Genomic DNA, 16841 nt, shown 5'->3' with positions numbered 1-16841 from the left:
TGGAACTTGCCTTTCATTGAAGCTCAGTCCGAGACAAAGAGCCCATCCAAGGACATCGACTAGAACTGCACGGTTGAGGCAAACCCACCTCGCCACCCCTGGGTGAATGTACCTCCCCACCCTGTGCCTACCTGCCCGCCCCCCAAGGTGCACCTGCACACACAGCTGGTGCCTACAGGATAAACGATGACTTTTTATGGATGGCGCCATGGAAACACTGCTGGGAAAAATTCAGGAAGCTGGGCATCCCCTACCTCCCAGAAAACTGCATCTCCACAGCCACAGAGCCCCTTCCCTTGGTAGGCACATCAATGGCCCGAGTGAGAACACAGTCATTGGCTTTCTAGGCCATCACAAAGCCCTAGGAGAAAACTCAGGATGCACTGCTGGCGTCAAGATCAAAATCCAGGAGCGAAGTTCCGTCTCACGCGGCAAGGGTGCAGCATTCCTCCCGGAGCTCCCGACAGGCTCCCTGCAGCCTACTTACTGCTCAGGGTGCTCACGTGGGACCCTGCCCAGCCTTCTGGACAGGAGGCTGCTCATGCTACCAGCCCTCCAGGGTCTGCAAGGGCAAGTGTGGTGTCCCTAGAAATACATCGCTCCGGGGAGTGTCCAGTGACAAATTTGGGGGCTGTGTGATGAGGTGGCTGCCTCGTTCCTGTTCTAGGAAAAAAGAGTAGAGTTTGTGGGCCAGTGAACATTCATGACCTCTAACCAAGCCCAGCGGAATCGACAATGCTGGTCCATGACGTCTGGGTTAAGCAGCACACGGAGGAGCACAAGTCAGGCCAGATCACCGGACGAGGCAAAAGATGCCCCCACCCACCTCGCTCTCCTAAAAAGTGATATTCTTGGAGTGAGCACAGACTCTTTCTAGGTGTCTAAGTATTTTCTTTCCTTTTCACGGTTACTTCTCCACTGATTTAATTCAGCTCAACTCTCCTTCAAAATGAGTAAAGGATGCATCTAAGAACACAATGGGATTTTACAGAAATCTTCAGAAAATTGGAGGACCCCAGGAGACAATGTTAGAAGGAGATAGAAAAAAGTTAGCCATTTCCAGAATTTGTTCTTTTTAGCCATTCTTGTCTATGACTGCACTCATCTCCTTTTTGGTATTTTTCTGGAATCTCGACTAGCTTATGTTCTTTTAATATCTATGGCTTTTGTTAACAAACAGCTAAAACATTGGGGGTGTGTCTGCAGGATTTAGGTCCTTGGCAAAACAGCCTAAGTCAACAACAAAACCCCAGGATCCTGGCAATTAGAATGGCACCCTCAGGACCCGTGCTGTGAACTGCAAGAGCTTTGGGAATTCCCAGCTGCCCTCAGAGAGCAGAGCTGAAGAGAATTTATCCTTCTTAGTAGTCACATAATAAAAGCCTCTCTGATTAAATCTTCCCTGGATTAACACATTTATACTGTACAATCTGGCTGAGATGCTTCAGGTACTTTTTAATTCTTAAATAGTACAGTGCTGTAAGTATGAAAATGCCCATTAAGAAAAACTTTGAAAACAGCAAAAGAGTCTGTGTACTACTCTTTCCAATGCCAAGTCATTAAAGGTCGAACGAGGTAACCTGAAAAAATGTTGTAAGCTATTTCACAAATGATGTGCAAACATCTGACTTCAAGGGGGGTTATGTATGTGTTTGTCTTTAAAAGAAACATCAAATACCTCAGCATAGTCAGGCAAGTATTACTTGTCAGTGGCCCTAAGAACAGACTTGCTTAAGCAATAACTAAACTTCTAGTTGCCTCTGAAAAACCAACATCCTTCTCAGTAGCAATGAATCTGGTGTTGAAAAGACTGGAGGGAAAATATATGTCAGCCCAAGACTGAAGCCCAAAAACCCTAAAAGAAGAATGAGAGATGCTACAGTGAAAGAAGCTGAAACTGTCAATCCCAAGGAACAATTTTAATTAAAAAGCTTTGGGTGAAAATAATCTTTTGTAGAAAACAAATATTTTGAGATATCTGTTTGAAGGCCTTTATTTTAGGTACAAATTTAAGTAGATAATCTGTCTTATACCATAGTCATTTATCATTCTTTAAAGGACCATTTCCATAATTTGCTATATATATATGATATATAAAATATATAAAAATAAATATATTTTATATTATAGAAGGTTATAAAATCTATCCAGAATGTCTCTGTAGGCTGTGAAGATGTTTCTGTAACTAGTATTTAACATAATAGATTCTCTTTCATCACAACATGGTATGAAAGAGGGAAAACATTTTCAAAAGTAAGCTATCTAGAGTTGTAGGACCAGCTTCTGAATATAACATCTAAGGCAGCAGCTTTCAGAATGTAGTTTTACTGCTTTTGATTAGCCAGACTTATCTCAAGATCCTGCAAAGAAGCTGCTGTCCATTGGATAACAAGTCACAACAGATACATATTGTTCAATCTGAGTCTCACTTTTGTTAAAAAGTAAAAAGCAAAGTCAAAGAAAAAACTCCCAGGCTGCGCTGGCAAGTGGCAACACTAGAGGGAGTTGTGAGCATACATTCCTCTACAACTGATCCCTGATACCCTTTTCCAACTGCTCTTAACTTGGGTTAACCAAGGAGGGAAACACTACTGTAAATGGTCCTAGAATTACTTGCTATCAAAACCCACTACCCTAGGGGCTTCCCTGGTGGCGCAGTGGTTGAGAGTCCGCCTGCCGATGCAGGGGACGCGGGTTCGTGCCCCGGTCCGGGAAGATCCCACATGCCGCGGAGCGGCTGGGCCCGTGAGCCATGGCCGCTGAGCCTGCGCGTCCGGAGCCTGTGCTCCTCAACGGGAGAGGCCACAGCAGTGAGAGGCCCGAGTACCGCCAAAAAAAAAAAAAACTGCTGTTGAGGGGGCTTCCCTGGTTGCACAGTGGTTAAGAATCCACCTGCCAATGCAGGGGAAACGGGTTCGAGCCCTGGTCCAGGAAGATCCTACATGCCACGGAGCAAATAAGCCTGTGTGCCGCAACTACCGAGCCTGCGCTCTACAGCCCGCGAGCCACAACTACTGAGCCAGTGCTCCTAGAGCCCGTGCTCCGCAACAAGAGAAGCCACCTAAGTGAGAAACCCGCTCACGGCAACAAAAAGTAGCCCCCGCCCTCAACAACTAGAGAAAGCATGTGCACAGCAACAAAGACCCAACACAGCCAAAAATAAATAAATAAATAAATTTATTAAAAAAAAAAAAACCAAAAAACTGCTGTCGAAGAGACAACTCTTAAGAACTAGAAAAAGGCTTACCTGGAAGGATCAGATTGCTTCACAAGGATCTTTAAATCTATTCCTCTTGAAAAAGACTGAGAATGGAAATCACAGACACTGGACTATGGGTGTGTTTTACGGAAGAATGACCGCAGGAAACTCAGGGGACCAAACACAAAGCAAAGGCCTTGGCCTCACATCAAAAGTGTGGACAAGGAATATACATTAATAGGTTGTAAATTAAGATAAAAAAGTGAAAGGTATGTTTGTGTAATTTTTAACTGACATTTTTATTGAGCAGCTTCTGGTCCTGATTGTAGAATGTCTGCTTCCTGATCAAAGGGAGAGGGCTTACAATTCAAATATTGTCATTCAAAGAGCCACTGACCTTCGGAAGGGTGGGAATCCACAGAGCAGTATGTACGTGATCACGCCAGCTGCCCAAATGTCCACCTTCAGGCCATAGCTGGGGAAACAAAGTGGGTGCGAGGAGAGAAACAGTGATACTACTCCCAGGAACCCTGCACATTACTGGAGTACTTGCCTTTGTTTGTTAGGGAAAAAAGGCCTTTCGGTACCAAACTGCTCATTTCATGTAGAGGAATGAATTACCCTTTGGACAAAAGGTGTCTGCTCTTCTCCCAACCTCACCACCATCTTGGGGACTCCAAGACTGGCCTTGGGACAGAAGTCCAGGCCTAGGGCTCTTGGAACTAGAAGCACAAACTCAAGGTCCTGGGATCAAAATCATGGTGCAGGTAACAGTCTCTCCTGCCCTCCACATTCCCAAGAGGCATGTGAATACACAGCAGCAGCAGCAGCAAAATATACCCTTTCCCAAAGTTAAAGCACTAACCCCAACCCCCAGGAGGCATACCCGGTTTCAGCAATGATTTCTGGGGCCACATAAGTCGGGGTGCCACAGACTGTGTATAAAGGGCCTTCTACCACAGTGGCCAGCCCGAAGTCTCCCAGTTTCAAAGACTTGGTCCCATCAGGATATTCACACACCTGGAACAGAAACCAGCCAATGATCAGAAGTCTTTTTTTTTTTTTTTCTCAGTGATTGCAAGGGGGGCCTTTGGAATTAGGCAGAAAGGACACAGATACATTTACTAACAAATCAAAAGAAATCTCTCCTTGTGATATTAACGGCATGGTTTATCTTTGTTGCTTCTTAAAGCTCTAATTTTTCTTTTTAGAGATTTTGCATGATTGTGTGAAATAGGAAAAAGACAATATTTCTACCTTTGCAAAAAGTTCCTTACCTAAGAGTATAATGAACATGTCTGCATACTGAGGGGTGTAGGTGGCTGCTTACCTGGTTGGCTCGAGAGCCCTCTAGAACTTCTGTTGTGTGTTTCCTGAGCGCTGGGGGGGGAGGGGGGATGTGAGAGCCTCAGAAATGTTTAGGAAGTGTCCACTGAAGCGCTAGGTGGTCTCCAACTTGCATGTTTAGTTTAGAAAATAAAATTAGAACTTGTTCTCTAGACAATGATGAATATAAATATTACATAGGGGAGAACCCTGGAAATTTAGAAAGAAAATGACTTTGGGGATCAGACAGCCTGAGCTTGCATAACCAACCACTCCACCCATTTTCTGGTGATGTGACCTTTGAAAGTCTCTCACTCGCCCTGGGCAGGATTCTTCATCTGTGAAATGGGAGGACAGGGGTCCTTGGCTCACGGGGTTGGTGTAAGGATGAAATGAGATGAAGTACGGATCAGGACTTAATGAATGTTCCTTCCTTTCCTAGAAGGACTGGCTGATTAGATCAGGTAAATCATCATCTTGGAAAAGGTTTAACAATGCTGATGAACATGTAACAACTTTTCTAGAAAGCACTGCAACCATACGTAAATTTCTTAATATCCTTCATAACCTTTGATCCTGTAAATCTACTTCTAAGAACCTGCTCTGAGGCAACAGAGATGGACCGAAAGGTTATACACAAGAATGCCAATATCAGAATTCATCTGCTTTTAAAAACTGGAAGCAACATAAATGGCCAACAGGGTAATGACTTAATAAATCATGGTAACTCCAATAAAGATGTTGAAAAAAAAACCCAGACAAAAAAATAACCAAAAAAAAATAAATCATGGTAAATCCCTACAATGAAATATTATACAGTCACTAATAAGCACATTTCAAATAAATATTAATCATGGGAAATATTTACTATATTACATAACATTTTTTAAAATATTCAAAATTATATATATGCTGTAACACCCCAAAATGTTAAGTTTATCTCTAGGTGGTAGCATTACAGGTTACTTTAATTTTCTTCTTTATACTTTTCAGTAGTTTCCAGAATGTTTACAATGAACATGTGCTGGTTCCATAATTCAGAAAAAATTAATTTTATATATAAGCAAACTTTCCTTATGGGATAAAAGTCCGGAAGTTACATTTTAAATGGATTGTTTTAGAAGCAGATGAGTGTGTGTGAGAACATAACTGAGATTTGACTGTGGGATTTTAACAAGCTGTCCATTTGCCTCTTGGACGTCCATTCTGAAAACACTCAATTTCAGAGGATAACTACAAAAACCTAACCTGTACTCACATCATACCTTTCCTCTACTTTTACATTTTAAACATATTTTGTTTGTGTTTCCTTGTATTCTACCATGAACTGAATCAGGTTTTCATCTAAACCACTACTTACGAAAGGAAGTGAAAAATTTAGCAAATTATGTTTTTTCAAGATAAGCATGTTTACAACATCATCCATTAGTCTGCTACTTAATGAGGGGGATGATTTATAAACTCCTCAATAAAAAGACATCAAGAACCTCCGGCCTTCCTCATGCCAGTGACCCCACCACCTTAATAGGCATTTTTTTAAGGATGACACTGAAATACCTTCCTAGCCTGTGATGTTCTCAGCAGTTTAAGAGGAGTATTTTTCACCTTAGTATTTTAATAACTGCTTCCATGTTGATGTACTAAATACCCATGCGCAGCATGCCTCTTTATGACTTACAAGTTTCACAGGACTAATGATGAGGACTTGGAGCCCCTCACAGATAGTTATCATTCTGAGTCAGCCCACAACTCAGCAGAAACATATTCAAAGCTACTAATGAGGCTTCCCTGGTGGCGCAGTGGTTGAGAGTCCGCCTGCCGATGCAGGGGACACGGGTTCGTGCCCCGGTCTGGGAAGATCCCACATGCCGCGGAGCGGCTGGGCCCGTGAGCCATGGCCACTGAGCCTGCGCATCCGGAGCCTGTGCTCCGCAACAGGAGAGGCCACAGCAGTGAGAGGCCCGCGTACCACAAAAAAAAAAAAAAAAAAAAAGCTACTAATGATTCAGCCTAAAGCAACAGAAACCAGGTTCTTAGTCATGCTTAGTCTTAGGATGACTTTCCATCCGTTATGTTTAATATAAACATTAACAAGAACAATCTGAATTACAGTTAGAATTTATGATGCATTTACTGAAACCCAGACTTTAGAAATTCCCTGAGTAATTGCAGTGATAAGAACATTATAGCCAACATTATAATTCTAAATGTCTCTATCATGAGAGTAAAAAAAAAAAAAGTTTTGTTAATGTCATTTTGTTTTTACAACTTTAAAATACACTCATTAGGTACATTTTTTAAAAACAGTGTTTATTTTAGACATTCAATTTAGGGATGCCTAGGGGTATTTAAGTGTTGTCAGATACTCCGAAGTCCCAGAAGTCCCGTTTTTCACATCCCCTATAAGGAATTCAGAGTCAGATGCAGGAGTATAAATAGAAAGGGACTGAACAGTCTATAATCGTTGAATTATGTTTGGGCAAGTGGTACTCCTTGGCTAAACATCAAAAGGGAAGTGTCATAAGGGCCAGACAAGCCTGGAATAATAATATTTTATCTGATTCATCTCTCCCCAATGCTAGACACAAAGGCAAATATGTGGAAGAGAATGTAAGTAAATTTCAAATCTTAGCTGGAGATTCTCTTCAAAGCAGGAAAAAAAAAATATATATATATATATACACATCTATAAATCTACACATACACACACACACATTTATGACATTGCTGGGACTTCCCTGGTGGTGCAGTGGTTAAGAATCCTCCTGCCAACGGAGGGGACACAGGTTCAATCCCTGGTCCAGGAAGATCCCACATGCTGCAGGGCAACTAAGCCCATGCACCACAACTAATGAGCCTGTGCTCTAGAGCCCACGAGCACAACTACTGAGGCCGTGTGCCATAACTACTGAAGCCCGCGTGCCTGGAGCCCGTGCTCTGCAGCAAGAGAAGCCACCGCAATGAGAAGCCCGCGCACCGCAACAAAGAGTAGCCCCGCTCGCCGCAACTAGAGAAAGCCCACATGCAGCAACGAAAACCCAATGCAGCCAAAATTTTTTTTTTTAATTTATGACATTGCTTTAAGAAACTGACACGGACACACACACATGGCTTTAAGAGACTGGTTTTAAGAAAGAGGTGGCTAAATCCACAGGGACTCCAAAGGCCTCCTGTTCTGGCAGAGAGTTCAGTTCTCCCCAGTAACGCGCATCCTCGCAGGACTTGGGAGATTCCATTATTTTCCTAAATGCTGTCTCACTGCACTACTATAGTCACCCTGCTGGACAATTAGGAAGAGAACTTTTGCTCCAATTTACAGATGAGGAAACTGAGGCTCAGAAAACTCAAGTTACGAGCAGGCAGCCAAGGGGGGCTCCAAACAAGACCACTGCCGTCCACCACACCCTCCTGCGTCTAAAAGCCTGCACGGCCTGCAGACTCTCGGTGAGATCTGAACAGCCACCACTGTGAGAACTCCAGCCCTGCGGTGCTCAAAGGGCCCACCACAAGCTGAGAGATGCTGTCAAAAGTTGCTCTCAGAATGCAAAACTGAAATATGTGAGAAATGCAGATCCCACATACAAAGTGAATGCCACAAGCTCTCTAAATAAAATGTCAGCATCATGATTTAGCAGGACTTCAAATATGAGAAACCAACCCTCTTCTCTCCCCTGCCCCCAGAACTCCTGGAAACGTGGAATTTATCACTGGTCTCTCATAGTTAACTCTGACAGGGCACCGCCAGGCTGTAACTCACGGCATTAATGGCCACCCCTGTGCTCCCTGACACGGTGACCCATACATCTCTGCTGGCAGGGGTTTAAATTATGACACTGCTGCCAGAGGAGGGGATGCAAATCAGATGTCTGAATGCTCTGGTGTTCAAAGACCCAATTCTCTTTTAGAGTAGCAAGAGGTTGGCAGTCCCTCTGCGTATTTCCTTTTAGTGCCTCGATGGTACTTTTTCACACCAACCTGCTGACTCTATCTAGGATCAGCTGAGGGGTCCGGATAGGTTTCCAAAGGCAGGCACATATTCTACTTGGATATGCGCAGCTAAGGGTCTCCAAAGCCTGACCCCACGGCCCTTTCATGTCGCACGTTAGCCTCATCCCGACATCAGTTTTATCATCTCCCTTCTCTGCCCTTTGGGCAGCACAGGGGTTAGAGCGGGTCTCGGAGTGGGGCGGACATTCATCCAGGTGGGGCAGGTGGGGCAGGTGAGGCACTCGATTCCAATCTCCTGCCTACATTCTGAGACTCATCCTAACGGGGACTGATGTCTCCAACTGCTATCTTCCCTTGATGCGTAACAGCAGAAGAGGATGAGGGGCGGTTTTCTGAGATTCTGCATACAGTAAGGAACTGTGAGTGGAAAAGAGGGGAAATGGGGTGAGAACGGAATCAGTGAGCTGGGAAACAGGCACCCTCGGGTCTACAGGGAAGCTCACTCACCCCTCCGCCACCCTCCTCGCCGGCTGGGCCCCCGCAGTCAGAGCCAGGCGGCGTGGGCACTGTGGTAACCACTGGTCCTCGGGCCCCGTGGCCCCGTGCTCTCAGAGAACGTCAATCACAGCGGCCACTGCGGTGACGTGGGCCGTGGAGAGCAGAGGCGTCCTCGTGAACACCTCGGCACTGTGTCTGGCTCCGCGGGGGGAAGCCTTGTCCCCTCTGCCCCCGGCCAAGCTCCGTCAGTGGGGGAGGGGCGGGGCCAGCCCAGACCGCAGCCTCAAGGTGCAGAAGCAGCCCGTCGAGAGGAGGGAACCCCACGCCCTCACGTCCACCCAGGGGCCTGGCTTACCGCTGCCTCCATTCCTCCTTAGAGTTCACATAACACATCTTGTTTTACAGAGCAGGGGTGTTTACTTTCCTAATAGGAACAAACAGAAATGAAACATATTCCCTCAAGGCAGGAGACAGTAAGAAAAAAAACCTCACATACTTTTTAAGCAGACACTCGGAAGTTATCAAATGGTATTAACCAAAAGGCGAAATGGATACCCTGGATTAGCAGAAAGCCCCAGGACGGCCCCAAAGCCTAGTCCATTCAGTTGTTATTTGCGTGCTGGGCGTATGAGGCAGGCTGTGGAGACTTGTGTTTGAGGGCCAGCTGCTGGCGACCTAGGTGACCATGGTGGTCAGTCACCAGCCGTCTACCCACGTCCACTGTGTGCTTCCTCGGCCCTGGGGATATAAAGTAACCGAAACACAGACCTTGCCCCGTTAGTGCTTACGACCTAGAGAAGACAACAGACAAGTAAACGATAAAATCACTGTACCACGTCAAGTGCAGCAAAAACCAGAGGTGGCCATGACTGACTCTGCCCAGGGAGCCTGGGGTGATATCAAGAAGACAGGCCTCGGGCTTCCCTGGTGGCGCAGTGGTTGAGAGTCCGCCTGCCAATGCAGGGGATGCGGGTTCGTGCCCTGGTCTGGGAGGATCCCACATGCCACGGAGCGGCTGGGCCCATGAGCCATGGCCGCTGAGCCTGCGCGTCCGGAGCCTGTGCTCCTCAACGGGAGAGGCCACAACAGTGAGAGGCCCGCGTACCGCAAAAAAAAAAAAAGGAGACAGGCCTTGCTCAGTATCTTACAAGATGAACGTGTTTGCCACGTTGCTGGGGGAGAGGATGCTGCAAACAGAGACCAGTGTGGACACCAACAATGAGGTGTAATGCTGCTGAGGAAGTCAAGTCTTCACCAACTCCTGGACCCGGGGAAACCTGTGCACACAATACGGGAGACTCAGATAGGCTCACCTGCCAAGCAGTAACGATGACGATGGTGACGCTCAGCCCTGAAAGGTGGAAACAGAAGCCAAGAGTCCTGTGTGCGTTTGGGAGACGTGTGTGTGCAGAACTCCCAAATCACCTTCTCTAAAATTTCTCTACAACGTAGACACGAGGACTGGCCCCATTAGCAATGTTTGCTTTGAAGGCCACCGTGAGGTGAGTTAAATATGGCTTGAAGGTGAGTGCCATGCTGGCCAGATGGGTAGGGAAGAGAGTAACAGGAGAAGAGGCTGGAAAGGTAAACTGGAACCAGATTATGAAGCTGAGTGCATATCAGAATAAGACTTTCATCTGTAGAACAACAGGACAAATGAGACTTTTAAACAAGAAAAGTTAGCATATCTGGGTCTCAATTTTCATATCTGTAGAGCTGAAATGAATGGACTAGATCATTTCCAAAGTTCCGTCCTGCACAGAAACGAACGCTTGTGTTCTACTGCTGTCTCCTACAAGCCTCTAATTCTGTTTCTGTCTCCAATTTATTCTTCAGAATTTTTTGCCTCATGAAATAATTTTCCTGCTCACCTTTCTTCAGTTAGCACCATCCATCAAATCGTAAATGGAAATATGTTTTCTAATGTCTGGTAAACAGTAAATGCAGAAGTGCAGATCAATTCGAGAAATCCGTTAACATTTTATGGTCATTGACTTGAGTCAGGCTGATTTTCTAGATTTAAACTCTCTCAGCCCCATATCTGCAGGGTTGGTATAGACTTTAAAATGTCATTGGGGCTTCCCTGGTGGTGCAGTGGTTGAGAGTCCGCCTGCTGATGCAGGGGACGTGGGATCGTGCCCCGGTCCGGGAAGATCCCACATGCCGCGGAGTGGCTGGGCCCGTGAGCCATGGCCGCTGAGCCTGCAGGTCCGGAGCCTGTGCTCCGCAACGGGAGAGGCCACAACAGTGAGAGGCCCGCGTACCGCAAAAAAAAATTAAAATAAATAAAATAAAATGTCATAGTCTGCATATGATTGTTTGCATGCAATTACTGTCACTTTAAAGGGAGAGAGACCTGAGTTGGAACAGAAAAGGCAGAGATGACGTACCAAGAGGTTCTCTGGCTTGATGTCTCTGTGCACAATGCTGAGGGCATGGAGGTACCTGAGGGCGTTGGCCAGGTTGTACACCATGGCACTGCCATCTCTCTCAGTGTACTTGGTTGAAGAAGTAATTGCATCAAAGAGATCTCCACCCTAAAGGACACATAAAAGAACATATCAAAACATCGACAGTGGGGACTTCCCTGGTGGCACAGTGGTTTAGACTCTGCACTCTCAATGCAGAAGGCCAAGGTTCGATCCCTGGTTCGGGAACTAGATCCGACATGCATGCCACAACTAAGAGTTTGCATGCCACAACTAAGGCGCCTGCGTGTCGCAACTAAGGAGCCCATCTGCCATAACTAAGACCCAATGCAACCAAATAAATAAATAAATATTTAAAAAAACAAAACAAAACATCAACAGTAGCAGTTCTATGAAGGTATCAAAGAAAGCTCATCAGCCTGGAGTAGATGAAAAAAATGACACAAGTGCCACTAAAATTGATGATTATAAATAATGAAAGTTTCAAGGTAGCAAAACACTTTTCCAATTAGGTCCTTCAAGAATATTGTAAGTCTTGGGATTTGTCATCAATGAATTCTCTTGAAATCTCTCCATCCTCTTACTTTGACCAATTCCATCACCAGAAAAAGCTCAGTAGCTGTTTCCATCTCCTCAACCAGCATGATGATATTGGGATGTTTCACTCTGCGCAGTATCGACACTTCGTTCTCAATCAGATGCTCCTGTCAAGAAGGGTTTAGAGAGGTAGATCAGAAATTACAGAACCCTCTGCTCTATCCCTGTGTTCTGGAGGACAACACAGGCTGTAGATCTGACACTGAAGGAACAGAGACAAACCACACCCTGGCCCAGCTGGTGTCCCTAGGGACAGGACAAGTCAGCGTGACACCTCATTGTAACTAACAGAAAGACATCCTTCAATACATCCCTCGAGAACTTCCCTGGTGGCGCAGTGGTTAGGAATCCGCCTGCCAATGCAGGGGACACAGGTTTGAGCCCTGGCCCGGGAAGATCCCACATGCCTCAGAGCAACTAAGCCTGTGCGCCACAACTCCTGAGCCCACGTGCCACAACTACTGAGCCTGCGTGCCACAACTACTGAAGCTCACGCGCCTAGGGCCCGTGCTGTGCAACAAGAGAAGCCACCATAATGAGAAGCCCGCACACCGCAAAGAAGAGTAGCTCCCGCTCACCGCAACTAGAGAAAGCCCACACGCAGCAACAGAGACCCAACACAGCCAAAAATAAAATATATAAATAAATTTATTAAAAAAAATACATCCCTCAAAAGGCTCGGCATGCTATCTGGCACATAAAACACACTCCTTCCTGTCTCTTCTTTATTTCTAACACCTGAAGAGGTTGTGATGCTATGAAAGCTTGTGTACGCCACACTGTGCTTTGCAGTTCAGCTGGAATCACTTTTCCCTTTCAGTATACACTCAGAAATAAAGACTAGGCATATAAGGAAATGTGGCATGCTTATGGGATACAACTTCTAGCATTACAAACATTTTTAGTTTTAAACTATTACCAATATGAATTTGAATTTCATGTTGAAATTCATAAAAAAGAAACTTTCTTCTATGATTGGGTATGAAATCATTCACCAGATGGATGTTCCTTATCATCTTGTATTTCAGAAATCAGGAAACATATAGTACCATGGGGACCATCACTTCTCTGAAAATACCACCTGATTATCAGTCCTGGTGAGTAATGCAGTTGAGATCAGCACTGTAGCAAAACATTTACTCACGGCATTATTATTTTCACTACACCAACCCATGAATCATGAGCAACAATTGGTCTATTTTATTACGAGACATTAAGATCTCTCAACAATGTCATATTTGTTAATCCTCATTAACTGTAATAATAAATTGTTTAGAATTTAGGAAATGCTCTGTAAAAATTGCTAATTGCCCTATTACACACTCTAGGTTTTCAAATATAGCAAAATTTACCTTATAAGGGCTATCATTTGCTACCTAAATATTCAATACACATATATGCATATATTCATATTATATGTTCGTGTGTGTGTGTGTGTGTGTGTGTGTGCGCGTGTGTGTGCACTTCCCTCTTACCGCCCCTTTTGCCTCCTTTGCTCTCATGAATTTCAACTAAATTTAGCGTTCTGCTGCAGTAGTAAGATAATTATCTCTAGTTCAGGATACCATTTATGGTTCCTCTCATCTTCATGCATCCATGTATACGTGTATTTTTACTCAAAGCCATCTCAAATGCTTTTCGACAACAGGTGGAAGTATGAATTATAACAGATGAATAACTAACGTTCAGAGAAAATCTGTTGCTGGCTGCTGCTCATGGTGGGCGGTGTTTCTCTAGCATTGAATGCACTGTGTTTGTCCAGGTAGTCACTCAGTAAATGTTGGAAAATGACAGTGCAAATGCTGAACCAACATGGGGGAAAGAAAAGAACCAACATGATCTAGGAATCTAGTCACTATCTGTCAGTCGCTGTGCAAGGTACTTGTGTAATGTCTTAACGCTTATCCTTAGAACAGTCCTTGAGGCGGGGTGCACACCTAGGGTCCTGACACCCCAGTCCACATTTTTTGTACTGTACAATATCACCTTTCAAAGGGGGAGGTTTTAGTCAAAGTTGTAATTTTTCAAAATGACAGCTGCAAAGCTGAAACTATTCAATTCCTTGAAAAGATAGGAACTAGAGGTAGTCTCACACCAACTTGGGAGTCAAGGCAGAACCACACCAGGCTTTGTACAGGAAGAGAATCTATGCCCATTAATGAGCAGGGCTGGGAAGACTTAGACTGGCTTTGGAGTCAGCAGACAGGGAAGAACAGTGGTTCTCAGAACCTAGTCAACCACAGCTGGGAGGCCACAGGGCCCCCTGCGTGGTTCCAGTCTCACAGGGCAGCAGCAGTAGGCAGCAACAGAGCCCTGGTCCCTCCCAAGGGAAGCAGCTGTGCAGCCAACTCCTCGTGGCCACAGAGACAAAGGAAAGATGCAGCAAACCCTCCATAGTTGTACACCTGTTTAGAAGCCTTTGGCTCATCTGTGCCAACCATGTCCTTAATCACAGTAACAAGCAGAGGCAGATGTACCTTTGTGAACATGTAAAGGCAACCAAATGAGTTTATTTCACTCTGTGTGAAGCCGAGACGACATGGTAGTAAAATGGGTGTTTGATTTTTAAGCTAAGTGGAACTATCACGTCAGTTCTCCTCCCTCCTCCCCATTTCCCCCAGGTTGGGAGAGTCTATAAATTTACCTCTCTTCAGGGGCTCGGTCTGTGATGCTAATTTAGAGTGACATACGTAAAATAATCCCCATCACCAGTACCCCAAGAATTCTCTCAAATTGGAGCTAAAATAAGGAGTTTACCACATACGGAGACCACACCTCCCCCAAGTTATCTTTTTCATTAAAAGGCACAACAGAGAGCCTTCTGAGACGCATTGTAGAACCTCTCCCAGGGCCTCTGGGCAGTGTCACATTTCAAACATTAAGTGAATACTGCAACATTTTCTCCACCATTATTATCTCAGCTTACTGTATGCTACTCAACAATGGCTAGTATTCTATGCACATAGTGAAGGTTTTTGCTGGGATGTGGGAGTTATTAGCCTTTGTTTCCCAACCTCTGACGATGCATGTAAATACGTCTTTGAAGGAACAATCCTCTCTTTAACGCAAACCATCTTCAGAAGCAAAACAAAACAATGCACAAAAATCTTTACCAACGTTATCTTCCTATTTCTTATGCCACCCGTATGTAATCTTTGTTTCTAATATATAAAAATGCTCTCTAGGTTACATTTTCCAGGGAAATATTTCTAAATACAATGTGAACATCACTTTTGTCTTGAACTGCACTGAACTTGCATTATTCAGTCATCTACCATTATTTATGTTAAGTGATTCATGATTCTAACTCCAAATAATTTACACATGAATCATTTCATGGCGGTGTTCCACGGTTTTGTATGTGAGAGTAAATGACAAAGAAAACTGCTCACTTGGCAAAGGATACCGCCCTATCCTTGGCCAGGGTGGTTTTTAACTGACAAAAGAGAGAGAGAGAGAGAGAGAGAGAGAGAGAGAGAGAGAGAGAGAGAGAGAGAGAGAGAGAGAGAGACAGAAACAGATTCACGGAATAAACAGCTCTCTCAAACCAAACGAATCATCTTGTCTCCAGTCCTTCCCTCCTGTGTCCTTTGTCTCACTGAATGAACCTGGCTGCCCAGAGCAGACAGGAATTCCACCCGGACCCTCCTTCCTGCATCCTCCTGCACAGCCAATCAATCACCGATCCCTGCCAGGTCAGCCTTCTCCATAGCCTCGGGATATATCCATTCCCATTTTATCCCTTTTGCCAATCTCTTATCTAGACCTCCAGGCACTTGCACAGGCGGTTCTGTCTGGAGCTCTCTTTCCCCGCTTCTTGGTGAACTCCTATTTACCCCTCAGCACCACATGAGACCTCACCTCCTCCAGGTGGCCTCCCCTGCTCAACTGTGACTGGATTAGGAGCCCCTCAAATTTGTTCTCAGTGCCCCTGCGCTCTGCTCCAACCACAGCCCTCACCCTGCTGTCCCGGAGCTTTCTGTTTACCTCGCCCTCCAGCAACTAGCACAGTCCGTTCTGAAGTGCTCAAGAAAGTGGAAGACATAAACACATCATGCCTGCTCTCGGTCAACAGTGGCTTTACAGCTGGTATATATATTGTGGGGTGAGTACTGCTGAGGATCATGCAGTGAGAGAGATGAGATGCTCAGATCGCTACCTGTAATTTCTGCGGTAGATGAGTGTGGTTGGTTGAATAATGGCCATACAAAGTTACCAAGCCTTAACGCCTGGAACTTGTTAATATTACTGTATTTGAAAAAATGTCTTTGGAGATGTGATTAAAGATACTGCAACGAAGAGATAACAGTGGATTATCTGGGTGCCATCACAAGTGTCTTTATGAGACAGAGGCAGAGGGAGATTTCACAGACCAAAGAGGAAAAACACACACACACAGAAGAGAGGGAGGTGAAGACGGAGGCAGGGTTTGGAGTGATGTGGCCACAAGCCAAGGAATACTGTCAGCCACCAGAAGCTACTTAGAATCAAGGTACAGATTCTCCCCTAAAGCTTCCAGAGGGAGTGTGCATTTCAGACTTAGCCGCCAGAACTGTGAGAAAATAAATTTCCGTTGTAAGCCACTCAGTTTGTGGTAATTTATTCCAACAGCCTCAGGAAACTACTACAATATACATTTGGATTTATGTCCTGCCTGGACCCATATCATGTAGATAATGAATGCAGAACTCCGGGAAGAGAAGGAAGGACCACTTCTAAGCACCACAACAGAAAGCTCAGGGCTTCACACACTATGGGAATTCAATAAATATTTAGAATGAATATTATTTAGAATACCAAACTTGGAAGAATTCTTAAATTTACAAACGCCATAGCCTTCTCAA

The 16841-nt window shown here is 44.9% G+C and overlaps 1 protein-coding gene across 13 annotated transcripts in view; it reads right to left on the bottom strand.

Moving 5' to 3' along the window:
* The window catches only part of DCLK2 (doublecortin like kinase 2), a 278173-nt gene that overhangs the window by 9108 nt on the left and 252224 nt on the right, over positions 1-16841 (bottom strand). For all 13 annotated transcript variants that reach the window (XR_004475999.2, XM_049709072.1, XM_033403000.2 and 10 more), the window contains 4 exons: positions 11985-12104; positions 11362-11508; positions 4086-4219; positions 3597-3674 (listed from right to left, as the gene is read on the bottom strand). Coding sequence is in view for 12 of the 13 variants with exons in the window: in XM_049709072.1 (XP_049565029.1) it covers positions 3597-3674; positions 4086-4219; positions 11362-11508; positions 11985-12104 (479 nt within the window). In the remaining variant the exon portion in view is untranslated. The remainder of the gene's footprint in view (positions 1-3596; positions 3675-4085; positions 4220-11361; positions 11509-11984; positions 12105-16841) is intronic.

This window comes from Orcinus orca, chromosome 4 (genome assembly GCF_937001465.1).
Source record: "Orcinus orca chromosome 4, mOrcOrc1.1, whole genome shotgun sequence".
Taxonomy (NCBI): Eukaryota; Metazoa; Chordata; class Mammalia; order Artiodactyla; family Delphinidae; genus Orcinus; species Orcinus orca.
This window is presented reverse-complemented; position numbering and strand designations above follow the sequence as displayed.